The sequence below is a fragment of the Triplophysa dalaica genome, chromosome 20 (assembly GCF_015846415.1).
Source record: "Triplophysa dalaica isolate WHDGS20190420 chromosome 20, ASM1584641v1, whole genome shotgun sequence".
NCBI classification, from domain to species: domain Eukaryota; kingdom Metazoa; phylum Chordata; class Actinopteri; order Cypriniformes; family Nemacheilidae; genus Triplophysa; species Triplophysa dalaica.
In genome coordinates, this window is record NC_079561.1 from 11,315,732 (window position 1) to 11,334,448 (window position 18,717).

Below are 18,717 nucleotides of genomic sequence, written 5' to 3' on the forward strand. Positions count from 1 at the left end.
AAGAAACATATTATCAACCTTCCACACCCAAACTAAATTCAGGAGAGAAGAATACGAATTGTTTGTCAATATTTACCTTTCTTGTCTTAGCTTTGATGCCAGGGCACGGTGCAGTTCCTCTATTATACAGCTAGGGGGCAGCGGTGGGTGTATGCTGCCTATATGCGGCGAACCCGCATGATTGCTAAAAGGCCCCCGTAAAACCACGGGACTGGGGCCGTCATTGACCCTGGGCGGTTCTTTCGGGAGAAAACAGTTTGACTGAGGCACAGCTGCGTTGGCGACTTTATCCGCGTCTGCAGAAACAAACAAACGCAGTCACTTAGTGCAAGCATTGGGCTTTAGTGTGATACTCAAAGTGTGGAAATGAACAGACCTTCCTCAGCGCTGAGTTGGGACGCATGACTGTCATGAGGAGACTGTTCCTGTGGTTCATCTTCTTCATCTTCTTCTCCGTCCTCTGCATCCTCCTCAACGCCTTCATTCTCGTTTACAGAAACCACCTCCTCGTCCTCGTCGTCCTCGTTCGAATTTGTTTCTTCTGTTGTGTCGTTGTCCAGTGCAAAATCTACTATGGGCAGGAGAAAGAGAGACAAAGGTTCAGAAACACTTACTTGTTCTTGATTATAGACAAGTTCATGTATTTTTGATTATTGATTAATGACTATTTAGCAAATCTGACTTTCTGACTGTTGTCATGATAAAACACTATGTTCTCCATTATAGTTTATTGTTATATGCTGTAACTGTATGACTTTTATAAACTCCATAAATCCATACATTTTGCAGATCTGTTGTTTATTAGAAGCTTATCATCGCAGGTTAGGCTCATGCTGCAGCCATAAACATCTGTGTAGTTTCAAAGGCGTCTTCTTTAAAAATGTACAGTGTATTCAATAAAAATAAAGATCATCTTATTATAAACTGCCATCATACCATCCAAAGGCACAAGATATTTGTACACACAAAAAAAATATTCCGGCACCTGGGGCACCAAAAACCCCCAGTAAAATGACATTTCCTTCATAGACTAAAATTACATGTCTTTCATGTTATTTTTCACCCAACTTGCAGTTTTTTACAGTTTTGTTTCCTGGATTTCAAAATATGTATCTACTGCCAAATGATCTACAACAAAAATTGAAAGCAAAACTCATTACAGGTGTCTGGGGGATTTTAATGCTGTATTCAAACCGAAGGCGAAGCATCGTGTTCCTCGGTCTTTATTACTCGCTGGAATAGTTTCGTTATTTCATCATTTGATGCGAAAAACATGAGGCGACAAGGAATGTCTGCACGCGGCTGCAAGTGTCAAACAGTAGGTGTCGATCCCCTCTTGGCGCGAATTTCTCACTGGTGTTGAAATTTTTCGCTGTCTGATTCGTGGCATCTGTGGTGCCTGCCGCGAATTCGCTTCTTTGCATTGACTTTAATGTAGTTTGCTCGTGATGTTTAATTCATTCATAAGTTTCTTTCTACGTCACTCCGTGCCTTATGCATCAGACGTTTAGCCAACGGTCCGTGGGCATGACATCTGAGGCTGAGACTAGGCGCATGCAGACTTTACAAAAAACACTTATATTTTCTTAAAAAACTAAAAGATGTCAAATTGAATTTTATATATATTTAGAATGATGGATATAGAATGCACTGCATATTGCTTGCTTACTTTGCTCAAAAGCATGATGGATGTAAGTCTACATGTCATAATCATAAGGAATATGGCTTCTAACCACAGCTCAAGATCTGTAGTGCCAAACACGCAATCTTGCGATGCTACAAGTGATTGATCGTTGGAACGATGGTTTCGGGACACACTTGAATTGTTGAATTATGCTGAAACGACGGAACTTGCGACCATAGTTGGCAAACCATGCTTTTGAGAAACACACCACTGACCTGTTGACATGATTTGTGACGTGCCATTTTTAACACTTTTTAACACAAAAGATACAATTAAAAAATGAACTTCAGTAAATTAAAGTAAAACTTTCTTTATATTTGAGCCCTTTTAAAATTTAACTGTACACATTTTGGAAATATTCTTTTAACCATATGCTTTAGGTGCTTCCTAGGAAAGTTATTAAATAGTATTAAGGGTGTAAGTAGGTGTATCCTATGCATACTGGACACTTTCTTAAAATGTAGTGAAACCTTTCTACAGGTATATTATCCATAACCGTGTTTACACTTTGTGAAAATCAACCTACAATAGCTTTCTCATCTCTACACAGTCTAGTGTGTTAAAATAAATGTTTTAACATTAAAAGCAGCTTCATTGGTAAGGGTCAACTGTATTGACACTTATCACCAATGATTACCCCATCATATAAATGAAATAACTGTACACCTCTCCAGTTTTCCTGTAGCTCAGCGGTAAGAGCATTGCGTTAACAACACAAGGTTGTGGGTTCGATCCCAGAGGATTGCAAATACCTATGTAAAATGTATAGGATAAAGCAATGTAAGTCGCTTTGGATAAAAGCGTCTGCCAAATGCCTAAATGTAAATGTAAATGTTAATGTAAATGTCATGAGGTCACTCACTGGTGGGGAGATTGTCTTGCTCTGAGCTGAGGTACTCCATGCTACTGATGCTGAGAATGGGCCCCTGAGAGCCCGGCAGCCGGATCTCTGCATCTGAGATGCCCTGGATGGGAGAGCTTATATCTGGAGAGTGAAGTCCAGAGGCCAGGGCCACATCTAGACACAGATGAACGTTCATTAGATTGACAAACACATATCAACAATCAACCTGTTCTTTTCTTCACACGCACATACACACAAAACACCCATCTGTGTCATCATCTTGCTAATGTGATTGTGATGTAAGTATGTGTTTGTATGTTAATGTATATATTAATATTTTCGCACAGGAAACACTTCAGTCACATGCCCTCCCTAGACACCCACACCCAGACCCGGCACTAGTTCCTGTCCTTATGAAAGCTCTGATGTCCAAATTCGCTGTTTTTCAGGAACTGTAAAATAAAAAGTACTTTTTAAATACTTTTTTGGTAAAATATTCATATAATAATGAGCTATGGCAAAAAATATATATAATAATAATGGAGATGAGGTTTCAGATCTTTTCCTTCCATCTTGTCCTCTGCACAGGGACAGCTCTCCTCAGGGCTGTAAATGACCTCTGTCTCTCTGCTGACTCAGGGCTGTTTAATATTCCTTCTCTCTCTGGACGTTAGGTCTGTGTTTGATTCTGCCTTTTAGCTGTTGGCATCCGTAGTGCAGGAAACTACTCTGGTTCAATGACAAACAGCAGTTTGTTTTCCCTTTCTGAATAATAAATCATCAATCACTGTTACCTGGGGTGTCCCCTGAGAATTGGTCCTTGCTTTTGCTTTTCACACTATAGACTGTTTCGTCGGACGTGTGCGCCGGGACTGCAGTTAACTTCTGGTCTGTGTTCGACTAGTGTTTAAAATTATAACTATTTATATCTTATTTATATACTTACTTATATTATTATTTGATTGTATAATCTTTTATTTTAATAAACGATTTGTTGAAATTTGTTGTTTGTTCAGTTTATTAAACAAACAATTTGTTGAATGGTTCCTGTAGTTTGGTTGCATATAAAGTAAACATTAAATATAAAAAATAAAAAATTACAATGCATTTTTTAATATTGCAGCGTTTTTGTTAATAGTTTATTACTCTGGGTTATTCTCTTTTCAAAATTTGTGTGCCCTCATAATCTTTAGTTAAAATCTGAAAAAACACTTCTGAAACTGACTATCCATCGTAGATGAGGTTTGTTAGATGGCTTGGGCGGAGCATCCGTTAACTCCTCCCCTTCGAATATCAGTCTGCTCCCAGTTTCGTTTTATAAATGCAACAGCTGTTTTTATACATCCAATTAAATCGCAGAGAAAGACGAAAGTCACGCCCATTTTTTTTCATTAGAAATTCCGTTTCACTAAAGAGTATAGCATACCAAAGATTTGGGAAACAGCATTTTGGGGTGAAAATGCTTCATAACTGACACGGTTTCTAGCAAGCAAAGGCATTTATCATCATGCATTATCATCATTCAAGTAGAAGTTCAGCTTTAATGTTTTTTTTAACAAAGCAGCTGATATTGCCATCGCGACAGCAAAAAGCAGAGTCGCTTTCACCCCAAAATGGTGGAAATCGCAGGGCGTTTTTGTTGCAATGGAACGATCTATTGAGTTTCGCTTCTTGGTATTCTACTCTTTGAATTCAATCATAAATGCAAAATACGGAAGTAAAAATGATCGCAACTTCGACATCTGGTGGTTGAGTTTGGTGTTGCAGTCTAATTTTAAAGTATTGGAGGGACAAGTTTAGCCAAGTAACAGCTCTTCTCGGTTTCTTTTGCTTGTTATCAGAAATAATCTACAGGCTTTCTATTGTTTCTGAATATGTACCGGAAGTTAAGGGCAGTCCAGTAACATTTGTTTCTGTTGCACTTTGAAACCGTCTAAACTCTACATGCCTCCTCCTGGATAAAAATTGCCATGTCAGTGTCTATTGTATCATAGATGATACGTCTTCATTACCTGTCTGTCTCTTAAAGCTCAATACTAATAAAATAGAGGGTTAGCATCTTTATGAAGTAGCTCGATAGATAGAGCTTTCCATTAGCAGTGGAAATTTTGTGGTGATCAAGTCCATTCACAATGACTCTATAACCTTAATATGATTATTTACAAGCAGGCTTTTAAAGACTCTTAACCTTTGTAATACAGCTCCACAGCATCCTTCCCTCATTAAGATCAATGCATCAAACAACTGTAACCTTCATGGTCTTGTACCAAAGATCTTGGCTGCTCCACCCTTTACACCCCTACTCTGCCGCCTGTGCCACAGAGACATCACACAGCTTCTCTCACTGTACTGCATATTATTATTATCCTCTCACAAAACTAAACATTAAACAAAACTTTTTGCTCTACACTTCTGCCCTGTTGTTAGTTATTTTTTTATTGATATTGTATTATAGATGATTGTTTTCATTTCTATCTTAAAATGTCTTTCTTGACCATCTTCACTATCAAGGTTATTTTAGTTTACTAAAATTTGAAAACGTTCCTGTCATTGAAATCATCAAATATTGACTTAAAAATGATTGAAATACTTAATTCAAGGAAAATTTGAAATGTTGCATCAAAAATAAACTGAAGTAAGTTTAAAGCAGTAAAATTATATCAAAAAACAAAATAAAAATGAATGAATCTTATATAGCAGCATTAAAAAATAAACCAATAGATTATAAAAGGACATAAAACCAAAATTTCTATAACTTTAATTAACCCAAAATCTAAAACAATGTAATTAAAATAAAACTATGATAACTATGTTGATTATGATTTAATTTAATAAATGTAATAATATTAATAAAAACAAGAATAATTATGTATTTCCATTGTAAATAGAATAATGATTATTATTATAAAACATCTTTAGAATTTAAATGTGCCGTGTGTAATTTTTTTGAGGATCTATTGACTGAATTGCAATATAATATACATATCTACGTCTTCAGAGGTGTATGAATACCTAACATAAGGAAGCGTTATGTTTTTATAACCTGAGAATGAGCAATTTCTATCTACATACACTGCGGGTCCCCTTACATAAAATTCACCATGTTGTTTCTACAGTAGCCCTAAATTAACAAACTGCTCCACAAAATACGTTATCTCCTTCGGCAAAGAAATGAAACTGTGACAACATCTTACACCATGTCGAAACCGGACACATCCAGTGAGGACAAAATGATAATGGATTCTAATCAGTATCTATTGTCTTTTGTTGTGTCCCGTCGCGCCGGTTATTTCAGGTGTAGACATGGTGTTAGTCCTGTGCCAGCCACCTTAGTGCTTCAAAAGGAAGGGGGAAGGGATGGAGTGAGCCGTTGTTTGCAATTTACAACCTCACCACTACATGCCGCTAAATTTCATACACAGGACCTAACCTGGCATACCTGTCAACTCTCTTGTTTTTCACATCGTTTTGTTATTTCTCCCCTTTCTCTCTTTCCTTTACCTCTGCTCGTTTTTTTATTTTTGCTCCGCCCTATCTATGACGCGCCGAACTCTGCTAGTATCAGTGCGCGAGAGAGACCGAGTTTGTTACTCCGCTCCGCGCTCAAATAAAGTTTTTTTTTTATAATCAAACGGCTCCGCGTCGCGCGACACAACGAATCGATTATGAAATTCGTTGACAACTTTTTTAGTAACCGATTTTAATCGATTTAATCGATTCGTTGTTGCAGCCCTAAACTCCACCAATCTTCGAAGTGCTGAATGTGCATAAAGACTTCGTTTTACTTCGTAAAATTGTCCACGCGACTCCGGTGGTTCATTATAAATCAATATAATGAGACGATGTCATGTTGCTCGTTGTGTTTTGTTGCGTTGCAATCTATAGAGGAGTCAGAGAGCTTCCAAAACTTCCAAAACTAACTTAATTTGCATTCTAGGGAAAATTTAGGTCCTAGGGATGTTTAACTACTTAATTTTTATTTTTATAAAACACACACTAATATACTAATATACACATACTATAACTAATACACACAATTTGCTATATCACCAGCACATGAAAAGTTATCAAGGCATTGCTTGTCTTACCTGTAGAGCTTTGCTTCAGCTTCTCGTTTTTCTTTTTCCTCCATTTCCACGGCCTGAAGATGCGCCCCAGCGTGGCCAGCTTACTGTGGCGACGGATGGGAGGAGTGTGAACTCCACTCACCAGACAGCTGGAGCGCAGAACCTGCTGCTGCTCCATCACATCTGTAACAGACGAGACAAATGCTCTCAGCATCCATGAGTAATGTCCAGTGATCACATGCCGACTGTACTGACAGATAATATAAACCTTGAGAATTTATACAGACTCTAATGGGTGCTTTATGTTCCCAAATGGCTGCTTAATTTAGACCTGATCTTAATTAAGACAGTTATGAGATGACAGCAATTGATATTAAGATTTAGCCCATTATGATAATTCAGAACCACAAAGCAATGATGATAAAAAAGGTGACAGATCAACCTACACAAAACTACAGGCATGAAAGGAACTACTTAAAACGAATTTTGAGTTTTGACAATGCTGGTGTAATCTTAAAATGTGAACATGTGGAGCACAAATTAAGATATTTTGTGAAATGTCTCAGTGGTTTTGTGTCCATTCCATACAATGGAAGTCCATGAGGTTCAATGTTGTTTGCTTACCAACATTCTTCAAAATATATTCTTTTGTCTTCTGCAGAAGAAAGAAAGTCGAACAGGTTTGGAATGAAATCAGGGTGAATAAAGGTTTCTTGAGAAAACTTTCTCTTTAAGGGGCTCAGAAAGTGTTTGGTACAAAAACTACCACTTCCACTTGTTTTATTTCCAGTTTTCGGTCAAATGGACACTAAACCTACTGACGTTTCCGGTTGATGTCTTGCCGTCTGCCTGCGTGCACACAATCATGCAGCATCAAAAATGTGTCATCAGAAGAATAACTGCTTGTCGTAGCACACAATGCCTAATACAACACCCACAGCAGCATCATTTCCTTCGGCAGGCTAGACTAATCCTTTATAATATTCACACATAGGAACAGCTCCATTCATACAGTAAATGAGTCAACCCTCGGCAAAGCACTCTTGTACTGAAATAGTGTCGTGTGGGCAGTGGCGGCAGGCGAGTGCCGTCACAGAGCCAGAGGCGCCGAGCCCAATGCATGGAGGTCCTCTGATCGCTGACCACATACTACAAAAGAAGCGGGTCAATCGAGCAAGTGTCTTTTGCCCGACTAACCAACGCTACAGAATCCAGGTCAAGCTTGAAAAACACTGTGCCGAGGCGAGTCAGCAGAGGCAGGGTCAGCGCCTAGCTGTTACTATGGTTACCGCTCCCCCAGATGCAGAATTTGAGCGTGGTATGAGGGGCTGCCACTGTCTGAGGAAAGGGAGGATGGGGAAATGAGGAGGGGTGTACGGAGGGGAGGGGGGTCTGTTGCTATACGGAAGCGCTTGCAGAAGACCCAGTGCAGCCAATCACGGCCCACTCTTTCATAGGATACAATATCAAACATACTACCCTATCGGATGATTCAAGACTGGCTGGTGTCATACTGCATGATCCATTTGCTTTGTATAATGAACATAAATGAAATTTATAGTTATAACACATAATCACGCAGGTTGTTGATGTGTTACGCAACGCACGCTAATAAAAAGTCTGGTTATGAAAGCTGATGGATCCTAAAAGGAGTTATACAATATTGAAATGGAGTTATTAATGGAGCCCAGCACAGCATTTTATAAACAGAAAGCCAGTAAGTGTAGAGGCCTGCATAGTGGCTGGGTGCCAGAGATGCCCACGTTTCTGGTTTCATTGAAATCGTGCCAAAGGTTTGGTAGAAATACCTGACCGTATCCACTAAACGTATTCACTATGCAGCACATAAAAATAAAGCAAACCCACTTGTGTTGCGATATTGATGTATTAGATGCAAAGAGAAGATGCTATTGTAGAATACAATCTTCTACTCATTTTATGGTATTACTGTTAAAACTGTTTTTATATTACATAATTTATGCATTTGGCATGACTGTTACCTGGGAGTTTTAAACCAAGAAGTGTAAATGCAACTTCCAAAAAAACAACAATGAGAATTATGTAAAACTACTGTATATTTAAGCATTTTCAGTGTAGTCACCTTTTAACCAAAATTTGCAGAGATGTCCTCTTCGCATTTATCAAGCGCCCTGAGATGTTTTTTAAACAATACTGAAGTTTCCATCTATTCTTTGTTCTTTTTGGGTGCTCTTTTTTTACTAAACGTATTATTCAGTCAAATTTATCAATTTCAAAGACATTTTTATCAAAATTTTGTTTGTAATGAGAAAAGTTTATATTTGCAGAATTATATATTTGTCTACACTCTTAAAAATAAAGGTGCTTCAGGATGCCATAGACAAACCTTTTTGTCTAAATGGTTTCATAAAGAACCTTTAACATCAGAAGAACCTTGGTGAAAAAAGGTTCCTCAGATTATAGACGATTTCATTTTAACAACATTACTGCTCATGCGCACTTTTGTGACTCCAATTTAACTTGCGTTACACATTCACATATAAAAGAGTGCCTTTGGACATAGCTAGGTAGATTACTTATGAATTGTAATAAATTACTGTTTACAGATTACATGACAAAATTTGTAGTCAGTTACGTAAAATTAGATTAATTTTTTTTACGTAATCTGACTACTTTTGGATTATATTTAGATTACTTTTGATTGATGTATTATTTTATATTATATTCATTGAAGCAGGATCATTTTTTTTTGCCACAAGATCTCGCATGATTAAAATGTGACAAGATTTCTCAGCAAGGCCTCCTGATGTCAGCATGAGGAAGTTTGCTGGTGAAATTAGTATTGAAGATGCCCTACCACTTTTAAATCATACTATAATTCATAAAAATAGACGTAAAATACATATTTTACATTTTGTGATTTTCAGTTGAACAAAATACTATTTTTCATATATTTCATCATTGCGAATTATTTAAAAGTAGGGCTGTTCCGAATACGATTTTTGATCTTCGAAGCTTCGGTAGTATCAACACTGAATATTCGAAAGGAGGGGGCTGAACATATTCTTCTCTCTTATAAAGGCAGGAATCTCTGTGTGTCTGTTTGCATTTTTATTATGTCGAGAACCGTTCATCCAAACGACTTTTGGCGGCGTGTGTGTAGCAGCCGAACCAGGAGAGTGCAGTGCCGCATCTTGTTGCCATATGGGCACGTGAGTCGCGACATGTTGATAATTAAAAACTTTTTAATTAACTACAGAACAGCGCCAGCAGGAAAGGGCGCTCCTCACGCAGTTTGTGTTAAAATGCTCAGAGAACCGACACGGCACTTGTGATACAAAACACACAGGTCTGTTAAGAAGACAATACTTTTAATAAGGTACGATAGCCTAACATTTTTTCTAACAAACAAATCCCTCCCAAATCAGAAATCATCAGCACAGTAATAAAGCAACTGACACGTAAAGGGTAGACTTTTTAAATAAAAGAACGAAAAATAAATGAACGAATAAATAAATAAAGAACACGATAGCATACTTTCAAAACCAGCATCACACATTTCAATTAACAAACAGTTAAAATAAGTACATGTGTTTTGTTCGCAAGTTATGTGTTTTTACTCACATGTATTTTCCGAGCAAACAAAGTTTTTATCATGTGTAATTACTGATTAACATGGCGGATAAAAGCAGCTCGTTTATTCAAACCAACAATATAGTATAGGTGACGGTGTAGCTTCTACTTACACAACTCAGGTGATTTTTCAAACTTGTGCTGTTGTGGTATGCCAGTTTTTAATCGCAAATTTTACACAATGCCTTTGTCTTGTCCTTACTCAATTTAAAGTGCTCTCACACAGCTGAGGTCTTCAGCATGTTGTCGTCTGTTCCAGAAGAACTGAATGACGTTTATGACGTTCACTCATGGACGGTTCATGTTAAAGCGCGAATAAAAAAGGTTTCGCGGGGATGCCACATGTTAAAAAATAAGAAGAATATTCAAATCTCAAAATTGAAAATCGGATGCCAACCCACCGATCGAATATTCGAATATTCTAGTACAGCCCTACATAAAAGCTGTAGAAAAATATTGTCTCGTTCTTGTTAACCCTATTTTATGAATAGTTTCACCTCGTGGGATAAGTGTCTTGTCATACCCCCTTTTGTGTATACATCCTGTCATGATTCTGCCTCTTCGGTCATGGTTTTCTAGTCTAGTGGCAGAATCATGGCAGATCACTCATGTTTAGTGTAGAGAAAGACATGACATTGTTTGTTTTGACGTGCCATGCTTTCTATCTGGTCTCGTCATTGGCCCTGCCCCCTTGTTCTCTCGTTCAGCTTTCCCTGAGTGTTCCATTACCCACACTTGTCACTTGTAAATTATCCTTTGTTCGTCTCCCTGTTTAATGCCCTTGTTTTTGCTGTCTTGTGCCAGTTCGTTTTGTATGTTACCGTGTCTTGTGCAGTGGAAATACGTATGCTGCCTTGCCTTGTCTTGCCAGACGTTGTGTCGGTTCGTATTTAGTTTAATTTTTTTTGCCCCCACGTGGGAAGTCCTTGTCCTTGTATTATTTAGCCCTGCCTTCGTTTCCCCATCATGGGCTTTTTTGTTTCCTGTTTATAAATAAATCTTGTTCAACCCCTTCACCTTCTTCTCAATTCCTGACACATCCAGCCATCAAATGAACTCTATTTTGCATCTCTGTGCAATTCCAAACCCCCTTCCGTCAAGTAGAATCACAAACATATATCAGTGGTAGGTATGTTTATCATGATACATGTAGAAAAACTTGAAATATATTTTTTAAATGTAGGGAAAATCACTGAACTGAAAACAATTTACTGGCATTTTATGAAAAGAATGTTATCATGTTATCCCTAAAAAGTAACAGTAGTCTTTTAAAATGTTACTACTCAGCTCTGCCGTTAGATTATTTCTGAATACAATACAAAAAAACCCAGAGAAGAACCTTTTCTTGGCTAAACTTGTCCCTTCAATATTTTGAATTTAGACTGCGATACCAAGCTCAACAGCTAGATGTCAATGTCCCATATGGTTTCTGTAAATGCGAACTACAGGACAAATGCAACAAATTTGTTTATTTAATACAATTATTAAAATAATAATATAAATTAATATTAACATAAATCAAATAAAATAAAATACAAAGTTATATTATTAGAAACTAGGCGAACACAAATCGGTAGTTAACTGGGGGGTCAGGCGTGCGTACGTCCCATGAAATGGTCTATAAAAAGGTAAGAAAGAGATGATTGACTGAATGGTTCTTTGTGGAACCAATAATGGTTCTACGATGGCATCGCTGGGAAGAAAATGTTAAGCACTGTTTTTGTCTGTAAACTGTACGTGTTACTATATTTCTAATATTAAGAATGAATGAAGTAATAGCATTTTCTATAGAACAAATGTGTCATTCATAATTGGGTGAAAAGTCGTACCTGTGTCAGCAAACCAAAAAAAAAAAGAAATCCCCCGTGAAGAAAGAATTTAAAGGGTGATCATGTTTAATAATCTGGCAATGATTTGAGCTGCTTTTTTCACATCATTTTTATCTTTTTTTTAGAGGTTCACAGGCTTTAATCTGTCACACACAGTTTCAATGTGGCCAATGTCTTTGCGATAAACAGAATCAGAGTACAAAGAGAGAGACTGGAAAATCCTAAACTCAATATCACACTGCAGACTGGCACATTTCTAGCTCTGTCAACAAATCTATCATCTAAACAAACCAAACACTCCTTCACCTCGTGATGCTTGTTCATCAAAACGCTCTACACACAATATCAATTGTTTTGTTTTCCTTCTTTGGTTTGTAGGATAGATTACAACTAAAGCGCTTAATGGGAAATTCCATTTGGTATTATTTTAAAGGAACTAGAAACATTAATAAACACTGTTACACATTATGTATGGTGGCACATTAAAATGTCATTGAACTATTACTCACAGGTATATTTGAGCATACACAAGCATTTGTTAATGTCTTAATAATGAAGATTGTTATATAATTACCAACGTATATAGAAAAACATAAGGATAATACAGCCATTAATGCAAATGAACCCCTCAGAGGATGATCAAAACCCCAACATGAACAGTTGAACAGTTTATTGCATGGATACTAAGCAAATAAATGAATAAATATGAGGTAAATTTATCTTAATATAGAAGAGAGAAGCTTCAGAAAAACATTTCTTGAGTCAACTGTCAGTTTTACATTCTAATGACGTGATACAAAGAAATGTAAGAACATACTGTATGTAGTCCATAATAATTCAATAACACCTCTACACTCTCATTTTATTTATCAGCTGAGGAAAAACACACAAGAGAATAAACCTTTCTATCGCCTGATGTTGAAATTGAGGTCTAACCTTTTAGCTTGCGTGTGATGGATGGTTTATTTAATAATGCTGTTTGGTATTGGCAAAAGCTTAAAGTAAATGTATGTAAATGTAATTGAGTTGTCCGGTTATCCTTTGAGGCTTGTTCGGTCTAAAGCAGTCTCAAAGACGCCAGCCTCGGCCTCTTACTATATACATAAACAAACAGTGGGCTAAAACCATTTGTCTTGAGCAGATACTTCAGCAGAGCTTGTTATTGTGATATAAACCATCAAAGATGAAAATAAGATTTTAGGAATATTATTAAATTCATCAATGACAGCAAAGTAAAGATCCAAGCATAGCAGACACATGAATGTGAGTTGCAATATACTGTATAAGGTTCTGGTGGTGCATAATTTTTTAGGGCTGATCTGAGAGCAGTTATGTTTCTCTAAAGCTAATGTAAACTTCATTGCGATTTTACAAACACTGTCAATTTCCGAAAACTCCGAAAACTCATAAAGGCAGTTGATCTCCATTTGAATCCAAACCACTAGTCTCAACACAAATCTTTAGTATCTCGATGCAGTTTCATTGAAAACACTTTAAGTCAGATGCAAATCCATAGACCATCTCACACAGTGTCCATCACTGGCTCATGAGAACAGGTAGTTTAGTGTGAGAAACGAACACCCGCTGTCTTCCTAAAGAAGAAACCCCATAGTTTACCCCCTGGCTCAACAAATGCGCAGCCATCTGTCAGAAGACAACTGCCTGCGGCGTGGCCTCCTCAAGATGCTAAAAGTGGAACGCACTAAATAACAAGTCTCTGATGAGGATTAAAGGACTTGAGACAGCTCTATGCTTTGGCCAGTGTTGCTTAGAAATAGCAACTGTAGCTTCAGTCACATATTAACCACTTTGGCTCTTTATATCAAAAAGAGCCCTGACCCTCAGATACATCTACAGCTTTACAAACACTCCGAGACACTGACTGAAAAGAAAAAGATCTGATGATGTAGTCTGGTTCTTAAACGGGTAGTTAACCCAAAAAGTAAAATTCTGTCATCATTTGCTCACCCTCGTGTCATTGAAAAGCTTCTTTCATCCGAAGAACACAAAAGAAGATATTTTGAAGAATGTGTAATTATAAAAAGATTTCTCAAAATATCCTATTTTGTGTTCCACAGAAGAAAGAGACAGACCATTAGGGAAAATAAGTGTCAGAATATACATTTTGTACAGTTCCATGGAGCTATACATGTTTGATGTATACTTTCTTGTACTTTTACCTGTGTGATATAATATAGACATGAAATATTATATCACATTTTAGATGATAAGTATGATGGCTTAAATAACAATTCTATAGTATCTTATATATCCTGAGAGAATGTTAAGGCATCATGGGATACAAATGGCAAAGCACTCTGTTGATTGAGAATGTGTATCGGAAGTTAAGAGCAGTCCACAAACTTTGTTGCTTTGAAACCGTCTATTTTAAGAATCTCCATTTATATTCATTATCCATTAATATTCATAATATATTCAGTTTGATTGATATTACGTGGAATGTTTACTTTTACATTTAAGCATTTGGTTGACGCTTTAATCCAAAGAGATTTAAATTGCATTGTATGACCCATTTGTTTCTGACTTTGTGCAAGTCCTTGGGATCAAACCATTACCTTGGCATTGCTAGTGCCATTCTCTTACCACTGAGCCACAGGAAAGCTTGAAAACAGTTTTTTTGCAAATTAATTCTTCAAATAAAATGAGATGGTTTGCCTTTCGTACCTTACTTCTATTTATCACCATAAACTCAAGACTTACTCCAGTATACAAATATACGGGGACAAAAAAAGTGTCTCAGTATAACTTTCAAACACACAAAGCGATAAGAAGCAAGTGAAGACATTAATTAAAGGCCTATAAGAGCCCCAGGAGAGATGTAAGGGAAGTTTGTTTTTCAGTCTTATAGAGCGGCACAGTACCTGAGTCGCTCTCTATGGGGCTGAAACTCTTTCTGCTTTCTCTGCCATACAGAATGAGCCTCCTTTTGACCCTTTGACCCGCATTACCCATAATGCACATGCGCAGCTGAATCCTGCTGTGTTTCCAAAAGAAATAATTATTTAAAGTACAGGTCTGTGAACAGTTACTCTCTGGACAGCACCTGTGACATACTCTCAAATACAGTTAACAATTCCAGAGAGTTATATAAGATTTTGTGTGAGCTATATATTTATAGAAATTGTAATTTTAAATGTGGGGCTTTTGTTTATGAGGTATAAACATCTGGCTTTGTGTAAATAATATGAATCTTGTGTTATCAATTTATGGATGTAAACACTCGCTTTCTGACAGCCTTCCGAGTATCACTGCTCAAGTTATCATCTTAACATGATGTTAAAAATTGAATATACAGTATGCACAAAAAATGTTAGTACACGATTTTATCATACACATCTCACATTTAAGTTAAGTAAAATTAAGTAAAAACACTAGATTTGCCTTAAAACAGCATTTCTACATGCATGGCACCCTTTTCAGTCTGTTGAATTCCAACAAAAGCAAACCTCAGGAGTGACACAAAGTGATCCAACAGGAATATGAAAGACCGAGAGCAAGCCGAGAAACAAGTGAGCTGTGATTAAAAATCATAGAAGTCGATCAAATATATTGTTTTCTTAGCTCTTCTTAAACACGTTAACAAGTTAACATTAGTATTGTGTCATTTAGGAATAAATATGAACTTCTTTTCTTTGCAGTATTCGAGGTCTGACAACATTGCATATTTTGGTTGTATTGACCAGAGTGTGCAGTTTCTTTTCGTTTCTGAAAATGATTGCAAATAAAAACAATAGTTTATTTGGAATTCATTTGTTTTACCTGAGTACATGTATAAATACATGAAAATTACTTTATAAAGTAATTTGTTAAAATAGTGTGTTAAAAAAATACCAGTGCTGTAAATCAACTGTCAAAAAATTCTGTTTAATCACACATAACATTAATGTTTCAAATATACTTTTCCATTCTAATAATTTCACATTTAATCTCCAAATTAATGTAGAAACAACAGATTTATTGAACAACATCATTTAATGGATTACAGACAACATTCTGATATTAGTACTGCATCAGTATTTTTAAATTACTTATGGCCATTCAACACAGTATTGAGAGCTATCATGTCAAACACTTTACAGTTTCTTTAATGCTGAATTGTAAATGAAATACAGAATAATTCTCATTATCATTATACAAATTGAATTCCTGTTTTCTTTTGTTCTTTGATTTATATTAATGCAGCAGGTGTATGAATGCGCAGATCTGACGCCCTTTCCTATTTTCAAAACTCTGCATCCATTTAGGATATTATTTAATACGTTGAAATCTGTGCTTACAAAATGCTACACAAATTTCTTATTCAAGCACTAAATAGAACTTAATACTGGTGCGCTGTCTGACAGAGATTCACTGACACAGCCCGTGACTGTATACACCAGAATGTCTAGGCATTATCTATACCGAACGCGTCAAACCAATGTTTCAATGTTTGTGATTATGTAATGTAACGCTAGACAAAAGATGACCAAATAAAAAAATAAATTCATTTTAACGCGTCAATCTGAAAAACATTATTTGCATGCATTCACGCGTTAACGTTGACATTATGACATTTTTGTTTTATGATTTATGCCTTATGCCTTATTATTACAATATTAAGCCATAAAGGCCAAATAGTCAACCAATGTTATTTTTTTTATTATAATTATAATCATTGTGTTATTTCAGCCTTACTCATCTCAAAAAAAGAAAAATCTTATTGATTCTGTTGCTTGAAAATTATTGCTTTAATGCTTAATGATAAACAGAAAGTGATTTTTCAGAATCAGAAGGTTTTATCTACGTTTGACCTGTTCCAAAAAAAATCCCCACTTCTACAAATTTGAGAGGATTTTGATATTGTACATTTAGAATACATTTAGGGTCTTTTTCATGTATGAAGAAATTTGTTCCCCGTATCATTTTTGCTATTTGAAATGTAAAAACCTTGAAGCTCAAGAACGCAGATAGAATCTTATAATTCATAGGCGACAAATTATACAACATACAGTAGAAATATGACACATATTCAATGATCAGAATGACACGCTGACAAATGCACAAGAAAACTCTTATAAGACCATGTTAGTCATGGTTTGGAATAGAAGTAGTGAGTACTGCTTACATTTGCTCTTTAATGATTCCACACTGACTCTCTTGTGAGTCACTTAAGTCTCTCTCACCTTCTGCGTCTCCCTATTGTTTTTTCTACCTCCCCTCCCCCTGTCCCACTTCTCTCACTCCCACTCAATCTCTCTATTCCATCCTGTCTAACAGTCATGTTTTTTCTTTTAACATTTAATATTTTGCTAAGTTTCTCTCATTGGACCGCTCTAAAAAACACTGAATAGCAAACAGACACTCTAGAATAAATCCGGCTTGGCGACTTCCGTGGCACAGGAGGTATGAATGACAATAAGGTTTCTAAAGTATTTCACATGGTTGAGGCATGCCGAAGGGTGAGCTGCTCTTTATGACAAGAGCATTGCTCATTGTCCCTTCAATATTAACTACATTCCCTCTTCCAAATACTCAGCAAAACTGACTACGAGCAGAAAGCCAAGATACTCAAATCTGTTGACTGTGCGATACAAGGGAACAAACAGGATTTGTGCTTGACGTTCAATGTCTATACATTCGCTCTGAATGCTTCTAAAGAGAAACTATCACAATGTCTTTAAAATTACATTTCATGCAGTTTGTTATGTTGCTGTGTGTGAATGTAAGCAGTCTGCCAAGTGGTTAAGCCGTAAGGGAATGACTTACAAAGTTATTGACTTGAGAAAAAAGGAGACGACCCTGAATCATGCGAGTCGTCTGTCGTTTTAATTTTAGTTTCGTGTCAGATTTTGGTCTGCCTACGCTCTATTGGCGACACTGCGATGCTACACGCAGTAGACCAATCACAACAGAATAAAACATCTGACCAATCATATCAGAGTAGGCTGACAGGAAGGAAGGGATTAGACAGATGAATCGCCGAACAAATCATTTGAAAGTCAGTCAAGAAGTAAGGAAATAATAACTGCCCATTGTTAGAAAATGAAAGTGGTTTTCTGTTGAAAAAAAACAGCATATACTGGTTAGGTAGGTTTTGGAATGGTAGCTGGTTTGTGCTGGTTTAAGCTGGTTAAGGCTGGTCATGAGCTGGTCCTAAAATGGTCATGTACTGGTTAAAGATGATTCTGAGCTGGTTGAGGACCTGCTTTAACCAGTTCAGGACCATCTTAAACCAGCACGGACCAGCACATGAGCAGCTTAAACCAGCACAAACCAGCTACCATTCTTCAAAACCTACCTAATCAGCATTTGCTGTTTTTTCAACAGGGTTTACACCTTGTATCTATGTAAACTTGTTGTTGGACACTCCATAAACCAAAGCAGGACCTTAAAAATCACAAAATGTTTACTCTTTAAAGAAACAGTTCATGCAGAATTAAAATAGTTACTCGCCCTCATGTCATCCTAGATATATTGGACTTTATTTCTTCAGTTCATCACAAACAAATAACGCTATATTAAATACAATCATGTTATCTTTTCATATGGGACTCAAAACTATGAAACATTCATCCATCCATCATTAAAATAGTCAAAATGTGACTCCCGTGCACATGGAGTTCTGAGAGAATAAATAATAATATTTTGAAGTTATTCAGTAAAAATAAAATATAAACAAGC

General features: G+C 36.5%; 1 protein-coding gene across 2 annotated transcripts in view; it reads right to left on the bottom strand.

The window, feature by feature from the left end:
* The window catches only part of phactr3a (phosphatase and actin regulator 3a), a 32,734-nt gene that overhangs the window by 7,680 nt on the left and 6,337 nt on the right, over positions 1–18,717 (bottom strand). The window contains exons 2-5 of one of the 2 annotated variants that reach the window (XR_008904812.1): positions 6,617–6,778; positions 2,547–2,702; positions 377–568; positions 77–296 (exon numbers count right to left, since the gene is read on the bottom strand). Coding sequence is in view for 1 of the 2 variants with exons in the window: in XM_056732572.1 (XP_056588550.1) it covers positions 77–296; positions 377–571; positions 2,547–2,702; positions 6,617–6,778 (733 nt within the window). In the remaining variant the exon portion in view is untranslated. Of the gene's footprint in view, positions 1–76; positions 297–376; positions 572–2,546; positions 2,703–6,616; positions 6,779–18,717 lie in introns of both variants that reach the window. The other variant, XM_056732572.1, reaches the window with a different exon arrangement.